Below are 19,602 nucleotides of genomic sequence, written 5' to 3' on the forward strand. Positions count from 1 at the left end.
ATAAGATTTAAGGAAAATGAAAGAAATGAAACGAACTTTGTGCAAAACCATAACCAAATTAAAACCATAACCGGCCATAACCATAACCATATTGATCAAAACCATAATGATAACCATAACCATAAACAAAACAATAACCATAACCATGTCTATACAAGAACAATAACCATAACCATGTCTAAACAATAACCATAACCATGTCTGAACAATAACCATAACCATGTCTATACAAAAAAGAGATACAGAAGCATGTCTCACAAAACATATATATGAAATCCACTGATGACTACGCGTCACAACTTGCACATAGGACAAGTCACAAAATTAGTATTGATATTACTTCACATATACTTATTTAATTAAATCAACTCACTCATATTAACGTCTCACCTCAATCGATCAGCGAGACTCTAAGGCCTCCTAGTCTACAGGCTCTCCTGCGGGCAGCAAGATCATTCAATACTTCATAAATACCTCTGCGATATCCATTTGTCTCCTCCTGGCGTATCGGGGCTCGATGCATTGCAAGATTCTGCGCTTATACAAAAATCAAAGTAATTAAGAATACATGTTTCATCGCGTTTAAAAAAAACGACATAGCTAGGATTGGATTGGAAACTCACAAACTCATAGCGAAAGGTGTCGAAGCTTCCGCTGCCAAGATGAGATGTCCCCCTGGTCATTTGTTGTACCTCCACGGCCTGACGCTGCTGTCTGAACCGCGTGTCCGCTGTCCGCTCATCCTCCCTGATCTGCTGCCACGTCTCGTGTGGGATGACCAAAGGCTTCGACGAGCTAGTCCTAAAAGCCCGACAAGCTGCATCTCGACGATGTTTCACGGTGTCCCGTGCAACACCCTTGATCCACCTCCTCGGAAGATCCTCTGAACCTGGAGCAGGCTGATACTCTCTCATGATGGTCTCCACTATATAATTGATTTTGTTGCGATCCTGCTCACGCCAAGGCGTCAGAATGCTGGTCGAAAACTACAGCTGTGCGAGCTGACAAACCCATTGTCTCATCTCAGTCCCGAATCTATCCATGTCAACAGAACCATCTGTCCGTACAGTATAGAGCTTGGAGGCACTAGGATCGTGTGCCCCCCAAGGTGTCCGAGGTGTGCTAAGCGGTGTGTCGAGAGGTGTGCCTAGGTAGGACGGGTGTGAAGCCCGGAGCCGTAGTACCCGTGCCTCTGGCTACCCAGTACAGAGACGTAGAAGCCATCTGACTGGGCATCATCCGTGTGACAAAGCCCATAAATGCATCTGCACTCATAGAAGCGGGATCTGGATACTGGTCTATCATACTAAAGTCCTGCACAAAGAAAGTAAAAGAAAGCGTCAGAACACCTTTGTTTAAATCAACTTTAAGCTTAATTTTAAATCAACGTCTTCACACAAACACTTACAGGCCTCGACTTATGCCAGAACTTATGCCAGTCGTGCAATTTCTGTCCTGACAATTGATCGTCACAGGTGAATGTTGTCTTGAGACATCGCATATATCCTGTTGGCGTCCTGAACTCTGAAATCACCCTTTTGACTTGTTGTTCCTCGCTTTTTAGCAATACCCATGGCGCTCTTGGAAGCTTTGTTTGTCCTGCTGCATTGGTGAAAGGCCACAGCTCTGGCATCTTTTCAACTGACTGCAAATCATCCCGGGAAGCTCGATTGTCTTTCATTCCCATGATTGTCTTCCAGAGGAGCTCTCCCACATTCTTGAATATATGCATTGGATTCAGCAAATGGTTAATTAGTAGATCACCCCAGTACGGCAACGTATGGAGAATGGACAAACGTTTCATTCCTGGAACAGGTTTCCCCTCATGTTTCTCCCATCGGCAACGCCACTCTTGTATATGCATAGGACGACATTCGACGCGACTAAGCTGACCTTTGCGCAAGTGATGGCCATCTGGAACATAACGGTGGTGGCCTTGATAAATTGTCTTTTGAAGCGAGGCAGAATAGCGCACATCCAAAGACGACCCGCAAATTGGACATGCATCGTATCCCGAAGTTGTAAGCCCTGCATATATTAAAGCATGATTCAGGCCAAGGCAAAGTGCTTACGAATAGCGAGAATTTTGTAAATCAAGAACCATTACTAGAAGCTTCACCGTATCCTGGCCAATCATGCATAGTCCACATAAGAAGTCCATGGATCCTTGCATACTGTTGTCCTACTGGTTCAACCGCATCTGCTATGTTGATCCCATGCCATAACTTCTGAAGCTCGTCAACTAGTGGAGCTAGATAAGCATCCATGTTTTTTGCCTTGAACTTACCACGTACAATCAAGGCTAATATCAAATGACCCTTCTTGATGGAAAGCCACGGCAGGAGGTTGTAATTGATAAGGCACACTGGCCAAGTGCTCCATGACGAGCTTCTCAAGCCAAATGGATTGACTCCATCCATTGCCATGCCCAAACGCAAATTCTGTGGTTCACTCTTAAAATGTGGCCAGGTACTTCAATGTGCCTCCAAGCCTTTGAATCAGTGGGCACCCTAAATGTTGCGTCAGTGGATCTATTCGTAGAATGCCACCGTATCAACTCTGCAATGGAACCACAACGAAACATGCTTTTTATCCTCGGAATCATAAGAAAATGCCGCAACACTTTAGCTGGCACTGTCTCGCCAACCGCATCTTGTTTGTAGCACATTGCTCCGCACTTAGGACACGACAGACAATCTGCAAATTCATTGTGAAAAAGAATGCAATCATTTGGACATGCATGAATCTAGTTGTAGTCCAAGCCAACCGAGGTCAATAGTCGCCTGGAGGGGGGCATTTTATTGCTAGCCAGGAGAAGTTGCTCCCGCAACAACTTGTTTAAGCCACATTAAATTAAAAAGCTCCCCAAGCACGTCACCGTTGCAATCGAAAAATCTCTTTTGTAAGTTACGTACCTAAGCAAAGCAGTGACGCTTGCATCTCACCACCCGTACACTGACTACAGATTCAAAAACGTCAGACAAGTACGAAGCATAGATATTTTGGCACCTTCATAGATTGGTTGACGTGACAGCTTTCTCAACATGTCTTCAAGAGATAGAAGCACCGCTTCTGCTGTTGCTTCGTTAGCGTTCTCCTCGCTTGTCTAGAAGAAGGCATCCAGCGTCTCCTCCATGCCGTCGTCTTCTGTCTGTAAGCCCTTTTCTGCTTCCATCCTTGGCTCTATATTGGTTGGACCTTGACACATAATCCTTTTTCTCTCTCTCTCAGATGTAGCTGTTATATCGAAAAAATCAATGCCCGTTCCGTAGGAGTCGTATCGTAGATTCTGTACGATTTCTCTAGCAAACTCTCCGTGCTGGTGCACATGCTCATTACATATCTTACACTTGCACAGGATTTGATACTTGCAGAGCGTGCACGAGCATGCAATCTTTTCCTCCATGTTAGTTGATGACACTGCCATCTACAATGATTATGAATGTTGTTTTAATATATATACTCCTCACAATGTAAACTACCTCATATTCTCTAGCCTTGCCCGATCTCCGTACACCTCGGTCCAAAGGTGTACGGAGATCAGGACCACCGGGTCAAAATCTCGTCTTTATTGGTCAAATCCTATATGGGTAGACACATACGTGCTCTCCCAGGTGTACATGACAATGCATGTAGCGGACAAAACCTCTTTACCTCTTTTAGTTCCATAGTTTCTTCTAGAGGGAGAGAGAGAGATAGAGAGAGTTCTGTCCTTTTCACACAATTGGTCAGCCAACCTAACTCTTTCACGCCGACTTTCTCTATCTACTACTATCTCTCTCTCTCTCTCTCTCTATCCATCTCCGTAGCTATCTCTAGTTAACTCTCTCTCTCTCTCTCTCTCTCTCTCTCTCTCTCTATATATATATATATATATATATATATATATATATATATATATATATATATATATATATATATATATATATCACTCTCTATTTCTCTCTCTCTCTCTCTCTCTCTCTCTCTCTCTCTCTCTCTCTACGTCTCTACGTACCCTATCTCTCTTTCTTTCTCTTTCGATCTCTCTTTCTCTCTCTCTCTCGATCTCGCTCTCGCTATCTCTCTTTCTCTTTCTCTCTCACTCTCTCTCTATTTTCTCTCTCTCTCTCTCTCTCTCTCTCTCTCTCTCTCTCTCTCTCTCTCCTCTCTTGCTCTCGCTATCTCTCTTTCTATTTCTCTCTCTCTCTCGATCTCGCTCTCGCTCTCTATTTTCCTTCCTCCCTCTCTCTCTCTCTCTCTCTCTCTCTCTCTCTCTCTATCTATATATATATATATATATATATATATATATATATATATATATATATATATATATATATATATATATATATATATATATATATATATATATCACTCTCTTTCTCTCTCTTTAGTTTCTTACACACACACACACACACGTTTCTCTCTCTCTCTTTGATTTCCTACACACACACACACATATTTCTCTCTCTCTCTCTTTCCTACACACACACACACTTCTTCTTCTCTCTCTCTCTCTCTCTCTCTCTCTCTCTCTCTTTCCTACATACACACACACACCTCTCTCTATCTCTCTCTCTCTCTCTCTCTCTCTCTCTCTCTCTCTCTCTCTCTCTCTCTCTCTCTTTCTCTCTCTCTCTCCTACACACACCTCTCTCTCTCTCTCTCTCTCTCTCTCTCTCTCTCTATTTGAGGGATACAAAATGTTTTGTATGTGATGATCGCACTATTAAGCAACAAAATATGCGTCGCAAGGCATATGAGGAAAAGAATAATAAAAAAAAGGAGATCTCTCATGAAGAAAATGTGCCCAAGGAGGAGGCAAGTCTCTCAAGCGAATAGGGATGCGTGACCTATGAGACCGAGTTACAATTGAAAATATGCTTTTGGAATTGTAATGGATACCCATGGAATGCGGGGGTTGGCATTGATGAACTAACAAGCAAAGCCGATGTTGTACTTCTTGTTGAAACGTGGGAGCATGATACACAAAGGATTAACAGCTTGGAGGATTACAATGTACATTCATTGATGTGGTCAAAGAATCTCAAGCAACAAAGAGGATCAGGAGGGTTAGCATGTATGGTTAAGAAAGGATTGGAAGATTTTGTATCAATTGTGAAAGATGACAAGTACAAACGTTATGTATGGCTGAAAATTATGACACCAAAAAGAGCACCCATTTTTGTAGCCGGTTGCTACATTCCTCATCATGATTCTCCCTTTTATGCTTGCATGGATAGAGATCAACCATTTTTTGATTTGGAAGAGGACATTGCTTATTTCAGAGGTGAAGGTGATGTTATTGTATTTGGGGATATGAATGCTCGCACAAAAACATTGCAACATGATACTCAACAATTTGATATGCCATACATTTCAAGGGAGTTGGAGGAAGTTCACTTGTATGATCGTACTTAAATGGATGAGAAAGAGCCAGATCACTATGGAAAGTTACTTTTACACATGTGTAATAGCACGGGTATGCTCATTGCCAATGGTGTATCTTTGTGGAGTGGAACCAATGGATTTACATATAGGAGACATAATGGGGATAGTGTGATTGACTATATGCTACTCTCTGAAGCCATCATGTATCGCATAAAGAGTTTTATGTTTGGTCAATGGACCCCGGAATCCGACCATCGCACCTTATGTATTGACCTTTCATGTGGAGAAGCAACTAAGCATGATAATCTCAGCCAAAGGAAAGAGAAGTTATCACTATGTATGGATTTCAAACGGGCACCAATGTACATTGAAATGGTTGAGAAAAAATTATGAATGACAAAGCTTCAATGTGATGCACCATTGGAAACTAAACGGGAAGCTTTCAAGAAAGCTATTTGTTCTTGTGCGGAAGAATGCTTTGCCATAAAGCATCTCCATGGTATCAACAAAGATAGATCACGCAAAAGGTGGTTTGATAAAGAATGTCAAGATGCTCGAAAGTCCTTGATAAAGCTTGATGCAACTATGGACAAAGACAACTATCAAAGTCATTTGCATACATACAATGCATTGATTCAAAAGAAGAGAAGAAGATGCAACAAGAATTTCAAGTCCAAGAAAAGGCACATGCATGTGGAAGATTTTGGAGAAACTTGAGAGGCAAGCGGGTTGAGAATTTTGGTAACTTAAGTCTAGTGGATATGTACACACATTGTAGGCAATTATATGAGCAAGCAAATACTGAAAAAATGTCATTTTATGGTTCACTCCTATGTATGCCGTCTTTTTTTACTATTGAGGATGTATGCGGTGGGCTTGAAAAGTTGGCCACTCGGAAAGCGGGAGATCTTCAAGGTATCAAGCCGGAGATAATCAAATGGACGGGAGATTTTACCCATGAGTGGATGTGTGATATGTTCAACCTTGCACTTCAACATGGTATGCCTTATGATTGGAGTACTAATTGGGTTAAGCCTTTGCATAAAGGAGGGGATGTAAAGAATGTAAGCAACTACCGGACTATAATGCTTGGGTCTCTTATGGCAAAGTTGTTTGGGTGCATAATGGAGATGAAATTGAGTGATTGGGTTGAAGAGAATGACAAGCGTGCAAAGGGACAAGCGGGTTTTCGTCGATTCCATAGCACCATTGATCATCTTGTCACTCTTCGTGTTCTCATGGAGGAAAGTCGGTTGAAAGGCAAGCGATTGTATTGTTGTTTTGTGGACTTTAAGAAAGCCTTTGATATGATTCCACGTAACAATTTGTGGAGAAGGATGGAAGAACTCCAAGTGCCAAGTGAGTTTATGCTTGCCGTTTCTCGAATCTATGAGAAGGTGATTTGTCAATTGCGCATGGGAAGAGAAATTTCAGAAATTTTTGTAAGCACTATTGGGGTTAAACAAGGCTGTCCATTGTCACCAACTCTCTTTGTTCTATGCATCGATCAATTGGAACAAATGGTACTTGACTTTATGCAAGAAGAAGGCATTGAAGAGGTCACTATTTGTAATGCGGTAATCATGCTTTTGTTGTATGCGGATGATGTAGTGCTTCTAGCACACACTTTAGAAGATGCACAAAAGCTTATGGTTGTCCTTGAGAACTTTTGCTTGCATAGTGGGCTGATTGTAAATGAATCCAAAACAAAGGTTATGCTTGTGAAAACCAACCATAAGGAGAAGCCATGCATTTTGTACAACAACGAGACACTTGAAGTTGTTGAGAGATTTAAGTACCTTGGCCTTGAGGTTCCATCCAATCACAAGTGGCATGAATGTGCTATGCGTCGTTTGGAAGTGGGAAAGAGATCATATTATGCATTTGAGAACATGTGTCATGAGGGAAACATCAAGTGTTGGGTTCTCAAGAAGTATCTTTTTGATGCATTGGTGACACCGGTTCTTTTTTATGGAGTTGAAGTGTGGGGCGGGAGCATCTCAAAGTCTACTTGGAAAGAGTTTGAGAATGTCCAAAAGCGTTTTCTTACAAACTTTCTCCAAGTTAAGACACAAACACCATATATGCTCCTACTTCTTGAGTCGGGATCTCTTCCAATTGAAGTTATGGGCATGGAAAGGGTTGTGGAGTACATGATAAATATGCGTCAAAACCCCTCACATCGACTTCCTACAATTGCATGGGAAGCAAGCAAAAAAGTTCAAAAGACGCATAAAAGAAAGATCTTGAGCACGGGATGGATGCAAGACATAAAGAAGTGGTTTGGGAGATGGGATGCATTACACTTGCTACATGATGCTTCAATTGACTCTCAAGTGAATGAAGCTTTTCTACAACGCCAATGTATTACGGCTTGGGAGAAATCTGGTGGGTCACGCTTCATACATTACACCACCTATATTGCCCCCAACTACAAAACCATGTTCTTCGCTGAGAGAGGAAACCGTACTCACACTTACATACTTGAGCCTATTCCCTTGTCCGCGATACGCACTATCGCAGCAATTCGGCTTAGCTCCCATTTCCTTCGATGCGAGATAGGGCGTTGGGGCAATGGAGAAGAGTCAAATCGATTGTGCACATTATGCTCACTGCAAGTTCGAGAGTCTGAGTACCACACACTACTAGAGTGCTCAGCTTTTGATCACATCCGAACTTGCTTCTCTCACATTTTCAGCCATAACTTAGACCTACACACTTTCCTCTCCCAACCAAAGTGTGGGCTCTCCATTGCGACTCTCATCACTACAATTTTGGAGCATCGAGAGACACTCATCAGCCATACACATACTACATCACATGTAACTTTGGTCCCATAGGTCATATTTGACCTCCGAGGACGATAATAAAATCTATCTATCTATCTCTCTCTCTCTCTCTCAGGGCTCGGGAAACATTTTTTGTGGACTTGGATTTGGAACCTTTTCACACGCATATGAGCAGGTTAACTCTAAATTTGAGAGGGATAATCACACTAGAAATTTCATATTATAACTAAAAATTTTATAATTTGAACCAGCTTGAGAACCTTCTTGCCCAAATTTAAGCTGGCCATTTTTCATTTTGAATAGGCTTTGGATAAAGCGAACCTATCTTTTCCCGAGCCCTGCTCTCTCTTTCCTACACACACACACACACACACACTTCTCTCTCTCTCTCTCTCTCTCTCTCTCTCTCTCTCTCTCTCTCTCTCTCTCTCCCCCTCCTACACACACACACACGATGTAGATAGAGAGAGAGAGAGGGGTTGGGGGGGGGGGGGGGGGGGGGGGGAGAGAGAGAGCTCATAATACCTGCGCAGCAGATTTCGGCCAAGAGCAGATCTGAGCGCGTCGCAGGCGAAAATGACCGCCTCTGTGTGCAGATTTCTTTTTTTTCCCCCAATTTTTTTTCGTCGAAATATGCGTCGAAAGACGCGTGGGAATACCTGTGAAAATATGCATGGTAATATTTACCTTTCCACACGTATTTCCACGTGCATTTCGACGCCCCTTTCGACGTGTATATGGTAAGACCCATTGTAGAACTGCGCAACTAGCATGTAACGGTAACCAACTTAGTTAACCGTGTAGAGAATGATGAGAATCAACTTAAAAAGTTGAATTTGTCCGCTACCCCATGGTAGATTACTAGCTTCTTTCCGTGAAATTAGAACTGGAATAGATCAAACTATGATCCTCAATGCCTATGGGGAGATGTAGCAATCACCCGCTGGGTCTTACCCCAAAACAGTATGTCCATAGGCAATCTGTAGTGCTATAGAGGGAGCCGGATATCCACACAAGTGAAATGGCTAGCTCTTATAGAAAGCCATGCTGTCTCCACCTATTGCTGCGTCTATACTCCGTGGTGGAGATCAGCTGATGGGAGTTTAAGGTTATCAAAAACTCAACTCGAACACCGCACTGAAAACATGTAGTGCAAAATGATACTCTAAACATCCGTAATGACAGGACTCTTCCTTGTCAATTAACGTCAATGTGTACTCCATTGGGTAGAGCTGTTCGATCTTGAGAACAATCATCCAAGGAATACCAACAATTGGGTCTTACCCTAGATTTAACAATGGCTCTTAGCCAGCGTGTGTGGCTCATAGTCCTCATGGCGATTAGTGTTCAATCATCGAACCGATGAAGAATAATGTGGATGGCATCTTGCCCAATTTCTAGCTGAGAGTTAGAGCATCTTGGCTCAGGAGGACTCACTAGTGAAATATGTAGCAAAAGCTTCTTAGAAGATTTTCATTATTCCCTTAAAGAGAGAGAGAAAGAGAATAAGAGCATGCTGGGCTGAGGAACTTTCCTTAAGGTTTTAGAGTGTGTACCCAAGCTATGTGCTCTTACGCATCTTATGCCTAAATTGCAACTTATCGTATAAGCATTCCACAGTTTTCCGGTATGACTCTCTCATCGAGAGAGGTAACATACAGGGGTCGTGATTGTATGAGGACGACTTAGCATTGGCACTTTGCCCGCCCGTCCATCCTTAGTCCGTCCTTGACAGAGTTGCGAGTGTGATAGCGGAAGCGTAATGCGTGAAGTGGTAGAATTGAATCCACCTCACTAGCATGCCTTGCATGCAGAATTGTAAGCCCTTGCGGAGAGTGATGGCATCAACCGTGAGAACCAAAACCATAAGTGCCGTGTACAATTTAAACTGGTAGGGATTCTGTGAGTGATATTCCCTATTTTGCCAGTTCCTTGAAGCCTTGCTTCATATAAAAATGACAAAGCACTTTGCTTTTCACAATGACAGTAATTGCCAAGTAAGGTGTAAACAGGGAAAAACAAGAAAAACTTAAACTTGGCTAACCTGGTCGTTGTTATTGCAGCCAACTGTCATGAAATTTGAAAGAAAAAATTCATTCCAAAACGGCCCATAGCCATATCTACACAGATGCCCTCGTATATCCTATACACCCGTCTGGTACATAATGAAATAACCTGCAATATGAAATAACCTACAAACACATTGCCTATTCCTTCCCAATTTTGTATGCTCATAGCATATGCCAAACGTGGCCAGCTTCAATACAAGATGTATAAATTGAAGCCTTGCTTCATATAATTATTTATGGAGTTCCTAAGAAGATACGTAAAGCTATCTCCTTGAGATATTGAAGCCTTGCTAGATGAACTCGCTTTTGAAGCAAAAGTTAACCTCTTGGAAAACCTTGAGAATAGTGAATCATACAAAAAGCTAAAAAACTCATGAAAACATCTGATAATAGTACTTAGGCGAGGTTTTTTGGCCGATGCCATGCATGGGGAGAAGCCGTGCTTCTTAGCAAAAACCATTTCTTACTCAAGCCTTGCATGAATGTGGTTGTCAAACGAATTCGTGGTCTTTGCTAACCATATACTTGAGTTCTATTGCACAATGATGGAAACACTTCCATGGTAGCATACATGTCTTGTGCATGCCCTATCTATCGAGTACATTGGCAAAAAATAAAATAAAATCACTTGTGTACCTGATAAGAGAGTCGTACCCACTGGCCTTATTGTCATAAAATTCGAAGGAGTTTCAATCAAGACGAGAACCTTAGGAAGTGTGTACTTCAACTTGCCTTATCGGCCACTTGGCCATGAGCAAAGTCATCCCTAAATCTTGGCTCGTAGTCTTGCCAGTTTCCAATCCCCAAGTCAAGCGATTAATAGTCCTTGAATCCATTTGTAGAGACGATCATGAGATTCTTGCTGATTTTGGGACCATGCCAAGACGACCTTGCCAGGGATTATTGTCGAGGCGTCTATGCCGGAATGGCCCTTTGCCAAGGTTGCCAAGCAAGTGGATGCCCCACGAGTCGAGGGTTTGTGGGAGAACACCCTTACGCAAATGGCCCAAATTAAAATGACCAAAACTCAAATAAAAAACCTTCTTAATGTGTGAACCAGGAGGTTCCATGGCGACGGCAGCACGAAGCAGACACAGCCGGGAGCGAAAATGCTCGCGCTGGTCTATACGCCCCTCTTCAGCGTGCCATGCAGAAACGAAAATTGCATATGAGACCTGGGCGCTCCTTTCTGGAGCCAGAATTACCGCAAATAGCTTTGGCTGCCTTAGCTGCTTCCACCATCAAAGCGATGCTTCCCGCGCAGTTTTCCTGTCGGGTCGGACTCGCCATGCTTGACGAGAGAGAGAGAGAGAGAGAGAGAGAGAAGATCCAGGAAGTGCTCGCCTTGCAAGCTCCTCCATGCCGCCTTCTTTCTCCCCCTTCTCCCCTGAGCTCTTAAACCCGTGAAAGGACAAGGGGAACTAGGGTATGAGAGTCCACCACCCAACCACCCTTTTAATAGGCAAGCCCCTGGCCCTTTGCCCTAGTTGGACTCCCCGTTCCACACCGCCTAGCCCGGCCCTGCCTTTGTATTGTCCGGCCTTGCCGGTGTCTTGACACTTGTGAAAGATTATAGTTTCTAAGCTGCATTTTGTTGCATTAAGTTACTTGTGAGCTTGACCAAACCCTAGACCAAAAGCTAGAAATGCATTTCGTTGCATCTAAGTCAACCACTTATTTGTCCATGCTCATTACACATGCATTTTTGGAATTTTGTTTCAAGTAGTTTGAGGAGCGTATATGGTTTATTGGCAGATAGAAAAGCACCTATGCCATAAAGGAAGTGTTTGTTGACCATGCCAACAAGTTTAGGATGGTGTTGAACTAGAAAATGTGTGACCAAGCACCCTTTCCTTTGGGGGAGATAAGAAAATCAATATGGCAGAAGAACTTGCAAAGAATTGAAAGCCATATGTCCCCTAATAAATTGATTATTGATGACTTAAGTTACAAAGCTAATGTGGAATCACCGAGGCTTCTCTTTGTTCTCCCAACGTTGGAGAGATAGATTATGAAAGAGTGCGCCAGGTTTTTGACAATGACTACAATCCTTTGGCTATTTAGGTGGCTACTTTCCACGAACTAACCTAAGTATATAGCGAGGAGAATAGTCCATCCAGAATCAAAAAAATTGAAGACACATTTGTGGGGAATACTACTCTAGAAGTCATTTGAGGAGGAGAGTATAAGCACTCTTGTAGATAGTTCATACTCCTTTGTAATTAGCGTTGAAATGATGAAATCGTACCTCACAAATAATATACGATTTATTCACCATTATCTCTTGCAAGAAGAATTCACTTTTCTTGCCATTGTAAAGCTTATGATCATGCAATCGTGAAAATTTTCCTTCGAGTGATCCTTGTACTCATCAAGAGTTTTAGAGTGGATAATGATATCATCAAAGAAAAGTAAAGTTTTCAACAAATTTATAGCAATTCTTGAAAAAAAAAATCGACGACTTTATAGCATTTAATATGAGCCATCTTTCTTTTGCACTAAGAACACCGAAAAATTGAAAGGATAAGAATTTGGTTTAATCATACCCTTCTCTAATAATTTTATTACCTTGTGTCATAATCTCTTCTTGTTATGCACAAGAGACTACATAGGGCCCAATTTTATGGTTATATTTCCCTCTAAAAAGAGGGAGTTCCCTTAGAAGAGAGTCAATAAACAAAGAAGTATACTCTGTCAAAAAATGCTTTACAAAACCATGCTCATCATAAAATGCTTTTAAAGTTAGTTCTTTCTCAAATGAGTTAAGAGTTGTGAGAAGAAAGTAGCTTGTAGACTCTTAGCATACACCATATACGCACAAAAGCTTCATTCATTTATGAAAAACTTTTTAAGATACAATTAGAATTGTGTTACCTTTGCATTTGCTTGAATGGATCTCTCTTTACATCTACATTGAAAGTTAATAGCTCTATCAACAAAAAAAGAAAGCCTCACATGGGGTGTAAACTGAGGTGATCCTAACAAAACATATTCATGCTTCAAAGGAAATATCTGAAGGACCTTGTGATCAACATACCCTTGGATGTGAGCTTAAGAGTTTTCCAATTAGAGGAGTAATTTGAGCTTCTTGTCCCTCAAAAGTTCCGCCTACATCTTGGAAGGACTCATCTCAGAAGATCGAATACCCAATTTGATTGTTATATCTTGAAAGATGAAATTATGGGTAGAGAAGAAGAAGACGACGAGGATTTTAACCTCGTAGGAAACTATCCCAAGAAAGAGAATCGAAAAGTATGAAGGCATCTAGATCCAAAGCTCATGGTGGACTTGAAAAGAATATAAAGTAGCTTGTGGGTTGTCATGTTTGCCTCTTTTTTTAAGGCATGAATGATAGCTGTGTTTAGTTTTTTAGCCTATTGTATAAAATAATACTTGAGGGTTGTCATTTTTGGCTCCTTTTGTGAGGCATGCACAATAGCTGTCTTTAGTTTCCTCACAAGAGGAAACATTCATGCTCTTTCCTATATCTCTTAAGCTCTTCGTGAGAGAGCTTGTTGTCATCTTTATAGACTCCTTTTCATACTTGTTCTTGTTGTTTTGTGTCTTGCCTTAAGAAGGCAGAGTAGGCTTTTCTCCTCCTTGGCGTTTTGTCTTCCTTTCTCAATAAACTTGTGAACACTTTTCTTGGAGGGAAGATCCTTGAGGCAACCATAGTATGATGAATAATTTGAATGATTTTGGATGTGGTCTTTGGCCTCTGCATTGATATATACTCAAGTATCTTCAGCTTGACCTGCACAAAATTGTTGGCTCTTCTTTGGGCATCACCATTGAATATACAGATCCCCCTGAGCAAAATTTTTGTGCTGCCGTTGTATATTAGTTCATTCAAAGTAAAGAAACTCTTTCTACTAAAGAACAGGAAAATGTTGCCTGTTCTTTTTGAGCACCAGAATCAAGCAAGTATAGCATATAACCCCTTCTTACCTTGGCATTTTACCAACGCTTTGAATCCTTCACAGCACCAACTACTAACGACACTAGCTGCAGTGATAAGGTCGCTGTTATGGATGTTCATATCACCCTAAGTCCATCACATACTGTCTCAATTTCTATCTGAAACTGAACCAGATCACTCGGTATGAATGGTATCCAGGCCACCATCATCCGTCTCTGACAGCACCATCGTTCCAACTTTGTTCCCTTGTTCTTGATATCCACAAGAAGCATAGATGTGAGACATCAACACAAAAGCTTCGGCATCCTTTTCATCTAAGAGCATAGCATATTCAAAAGCCTCCTTTCCAAGATTTACAGTTCCCCATTTTTCACAAGCAATGAGGACGGTATGCCAAATCAAGGGGTTAGGACAGAATGGCATTTTGTGAATAATTCCCATAGCCTTCTCTAGCTTGCCTGAGCGGCAATAAACATCTATTACCCAAGTGAAGTGCTCAATGGTAGGTAAAATACCATATTCGGTACTCATGGCCTCTAAGAGCATGTAGCTCTCATCTACTAAACCTGCTCGGTTGCAAGCACTGAGCACGATGGCAAATGTTACTGAGTTGGGCATAACACCATCATCTATCATTCTGTCAAAAACATCCAAAACTTGCACACTTTCTCCTTGTTGAGCGTATCCTGTCAGGAGTGTAGTCCAGGATACAACATCTCGACCTGAAAGAGTGTCAAACACTTGTTGTGCTCTTACAAGTGAGCCACATTTCACATACATGTCTACCAATGCATTGCCAACTGCCACATCTCCTTTAAGAAAACCTTGTCTTTCAGCCTCAGCATGTATATCTTTGCCCTTGTCTATAGCTCCAATACTGCCACAAGCTTTCAATGCAGAAACATAGGTCACACTATTCGAGAAGGCCCCCTTGCATTGCATAGCATCAAAACATTTCAAGGCTTCCTCACTAAGCCCATGTTCCTCATACCCTGCTATAAGCGCAGTCCATGAGACAACATTTTGAACAGGTAACTTTTCAAGTACAAGCTTTGCTAGTGCAAAAGAGCCACATTTCGCATACATATCAATTAGGCTGCTTCCTACATAAATATTTCTCTCAGCCAACCTTTGACTTTCAATTTCAACATGCAAATTTTTGCCCTCACACAAAGCACTTAAGATAGCACAGGCTTTTAAAGAATGAACAAAGGTATCTGCATTCGGCAAGACACCTTCGATTCGCATCTGTTTGAAGCACCTAAATGCCGCCTCTGGATTCCCATTCTCTGCATAACCTCCAATAAAGACATTCCATGTAACCTGATCTCTAAGTAAAAGGTTGGAGAAAACTTCGTGCGCAAGGGACAGGGAGCCACATTTAGCATACATATCGACCAAGGTGCTTCCAACAACAAGGTCTTCATTTAGCAGGCCCTGTTCATTGATCATATTATGTAAATCTTGCCCCTCATCAGCAGCTTTTAAATTGCTACAAGCTTTTAGACCACCTATGAGTGTGACAGCATCCGAGGAAATGCCATCCAGTTGCATTTGCTTGAAGCACTTTAATGCATCTTCACCAAGCCCATGTTCAGCATATCCCATAATTAATGTAGTCCATGTGACCGCATCATGAGCCGGGAGCTTGTCAAATACTTCTTGCGCAGTGATCAAAAAGCCACATTTGGCATACATATCTATCAGAGCATTGCCCACAATCACATTTTGCTCAAGTAAACCCTGTCTTTCAGCCTCCACGTGTATCTCTCTGCCCTTGTCCTCTGCCTGGATACTACCACAAGCTTTTAAACTGCAGACAAAAGTAGTGGCGTTTGGAGTGACACCCTTAAGTTGCATCAAGTCAAAACACCTGAGAGCTTCCTCACCTTGTCCATGCTCGGCATAGCCTGAAATTAGTGCCGTCCAAGTCACAACATTTTGCATGGGGATATGGTCAAAAACTTGTTGTGCCAAGTTTAGAAAGCCACACTTGGCATACATGTCCACCACAGCATTGCCCAAAACAACATCTGCATGTAAAAACCCTCGTCTTTCAGCCTCACAATGTATTTCTTGTCCCTTGTCTACAGCTCCTAGGTTACTACAAGCTTTTAAACAGTAACCGAATGTCATGGCATCCACGAGAACACCGTCAACTTGCAGTGTATCGTAACAATGCAGTGCATCCTCTTCATGCCCATTGTCAACATAGGTCCCCATCATTGTATTCCATAAAACTGAGCTCTGAAGTTTAAGGTTGTGGAACACTTCAATTGCTGCGACAAGTAAACCCAATTTCCCATACATGTCCAGCAAGCTTTTGCTAACCACCTCATCTTCCATGAGCCCTTGTCTTTCAATCTCACAATGTATCTCCCTGCCTTCTTTTGCAGCTCCTACAATGCCACAGGCATTCAAGACGCAAATCAATGTAACCACATTTGGAGACTCCCCTTCAAGCTGCATTTGTTCATAGTACTTTAGTGCTTCCTCACCATGGCCATGTTCAACAAGTCCTGAAATGAAAGCAGTCCATGACACTACATCTCGACATGGAAGCTGGTCAAGTACTTGCTGTGAATTATAAACAAAGCCACATTTGGCATACATGCCAACTAGAGCATTGCCCACCACACGATCACTATATAGTACTTGCTGTCTTTCAATCTCAGTGTGTATCTCTTTCCCTTTGTCTATCGCTCCTATGCTACTACAAGCTTTCAAGCTACAAACAAGGGTGACAGAATTAGGGGAAACTCCTTCAAGATGCATTTGTTCAAAGCACTGAAGTGCTTTCTCACCATGATCATGCTCAACATAGCCTGCAATCATGGCAGTCCATGAAACCACATCTCGTTCTGGCAGCCTTTCAAATACTTGTTTTGCTAAAACTAAGCTGCCACATTTAAGATACATATCTACTAGTGTGTTACCAACAACACGGTCCTTCTGCCATCCCTGCCTCTCCAATTCTGCGTGTAATTCCTGACCCTTCTCTAGAGACTGCAAATTGCTACAAGCCTTTAGACCACACATCAAAGTAACAGAATTGGGAGATACTCCTTGAGATTGCATGTGTCCCAAGCACGTGAGTGCTTTTTCACTGTCCCCATAATCAATATACATTGCCATCAGTGTAGTCCATGAGACAACATTTCGAATCGACATTCCATTGAAGACTTCCTGCGCTCTAGAAAGCATGCCACACTTCGAGTACATGTCAACCAAAGCGCTGCCAAGAAAAACATTAGTGTTAAGCAATCCTCTCCTATCTATCTCTGCGTGAAGTTTCGAGCCCTCATCCAAGTTTTTGGATTTTGCACAAGCTTTGAGCAGTGCTGTGTAAGTACGTTCTAATGGATGCACAGAACCTTCCTCTTGCATTTTTTCATAAGCGACAAAAGCCAGCTCTGGCTTTCCACATTTGACATAAGCTTTGATCAGATTATTCCAAGACCATTCATTCCGATGGCCCAAGCCATCAAATATCTCTTGGGCATCATCGATGCTTCCACAGTCAATCAGTTTTTCAACAAGCTGACTGCCTTTCTCAGCTTCAAGTCGACATCTACGCACACAAGCATGCAAGCGTGGCCCAAAAGATTGACCCTCTTTCCTGCATTTTCGAAAGATATGAACAAAATCATCGAGTGAAGGGTGAGGCTGGACTGCCTTTTCCAGGGCAAGCAAGGCCTGGTCCAAGGTAAGTGTCTGCCAAGTGGAGCAAGTGGGGCTCTTCATTGAGGCATTGTACCCCTGAAAGTCAGCTAATTTTCATTGACAACAATATCGAATAATATGGGCAATGCCATAATCATCCTCATTGTTCTGATCACCAAAATGGGCATCAAGTTGGCTTGCATCTTTACCGTCACACCCCAGCATCGGAATGGGCATCACAGTAATTTGCAAGGGCCCTTATCACGTTGCATCATTGAAATCATGGTGGGTATCTGGGTAATTTGCATCATTCTTTTGAGCAGTCATCTCTTGCAATAGGCAGACGACGATCACACTATGCTTCTTTGACACCACGAGCATCATCAATGTCAGCCTAGTTGATGCTCCCAACGTTGAAAACAGCACCATCAGCAAGAAACACATCATCATCTTCATCTTCATCTTCGCCTTCATCGCCATCGCCATCAATTTCTTCCATCCTCTGCATGTCTTCTACGAGCCCCCTTGTAAACAATCCTTGTGCTTGTTGGTAAAGTTGAAGTGCATGTTGCTCATGCAGTCTCAAAAAAAATTGTCAGAATGGAGGCTCTCTCTCTCTCTCTCTGTGTGTGTGTGTGTGTGTGTGTGTGTGTGTGTGTGTGTGTGTGTGTGTGTGTGTGTGTCCGTCCGCTTGTGTTGTGCTTATAAGGGCAGCGCGATGCTGGTTACGTCCTCTCTGCGGTTTATGAATAGTATGTGACCCGCGCGTTGCTGGGGCAAGCAGAGGAAGCAAGGCCCAACTCTGATTGCCTCCCCTCTAAGGTGAGAATTTTTTAAAACATTACATATGCATCCTTGAGGTAGTCACAACTATATCAATGCTTCATAATAAACTAAGATGATCCTTCTAAGCTCCATCCAATAAGGTTTTCCATTTGGCATTCTAGTCACGTCTTAAGTAGAAGATTGGAAGAGATAACATCTTGAAACTCTTAAAAGACAACCATATCAACTGCTTCCTCCATACGAAGAAGAAAAGCATTAAGAAACGTCTTCATGCTAAACAAACCACACTCGGCATAAGTATTGGCCCAAAGAATTTTCAAGAATGTTGTTTTCTTTTTCAGCATCCCCTAACTAACGATCCCATCATTGATTTGTTTTCCCACCTCATTGTCTTGCATGATGCAATGTGCGTTGAATGCTCAAGCATAGGTGATTGTATTTGGAGAGAAGCCCTCTTCTCACATTCACTAAAAACAACTTAGGGTTTCCTTGCTTTTGTTCAACATATCCTATAATCAATGTAGCCTAAAAGTGGCATGCCACATTAGAAGTCTATCAAAAACTCATTGTGCTTCCAAAAGTGCACTACACTTAGCATGCATGTTGGACATGATGCCTTTTTTCAATAGGCCATAAATAACAATCTCATCATGGAAATGTTTGCCCACATCGAGGCGTTGCATGTTGCCACACCCTTCAGAACAGAAGCATATGTGATCACCTTTTAAGAGAAGCTTAAGTTTCACAATCACTTGTAAAATAGCCTTGAGCTTCCCAGTCTTGCCCTTGTTGAGCATATCTTGCTATCAATGTAGTTCAAGAGATAGCATTCTCCATTAAAAGCATAAAAACTTGAGCTTTTGAAAGTATATACCACTTGTTATACGGCAACCTAAGCTAGTATGTGATCCACACATTTGGATGTTCCTCACTTTGCATCAACATGTAGCTTAGTTCCCAAAGCATGACTCCTTTTTAAGTGACCCATTATCTTGGTATAGCA

General features: G+C 42.1%; 2 protein-coding genes across 2 annotated transcripts; both read right to left on the reverse strand.

Annotated features, from left to right (window-relative positions):
• Positions 1–248: 248 nt before the first annotated feature.
• On the reverse strand, positions 249–3,716 carry LOC147459926 (uncharacterized). Its single transcript, XM_086509921.1, has 2 exons — positions 624–3,716; positions 249–532 (listed from the first exon to the last, which is right to left on the reverse strand). The coding sequence occupies exons 1-2, from the start codon at positions 912–914 to the stop codon at positions 392–394; spliced, it is 432 nt and encodes a 143-aa protein (XP_086366047.1). The 5' UTR covers positions 915–3,716; the 3' UTR covers positions 249–391.
• A 9,780-nt stretch (positions 3,717–13,496) lies between these two features.
• On the reverse strand, positions 13,497–18,643 carry LOC147459927 (pentatricopeptide repeat-containing protein At2g03380, mitochondrial-like). Its single transcript, XM_086511093.1, has one exon. The coding sequence runs from the start codon at positions 17,892–17,894 to the stop codon at positions 14,325–14,327; it is 3,570 nt and encodes a 1,189-aa protein (XP_086367219.1). The 5' UTR covers positions 17,895–18,643; the 3' UTR covers positions 13,497–14,324.
• Positions 18,644–19,602: the final 959 nt, after the last annotated feature.

Source organism: Adiantum capillus-veneris, chromosome 4 (assembly GCF_014529385.1).
Source record: "Adiantum capillus-veneris isolate H3 chromosome 4, ASM1452938v2, whole genome shotgun sequence".
Lineage (NCBI taxonomy): Eukaryota > Viridiplantae > Streptophyta > Polypodiopsida > Polypodiales > Pteridaceae > Adiantum > Adiantum capillus-veneris.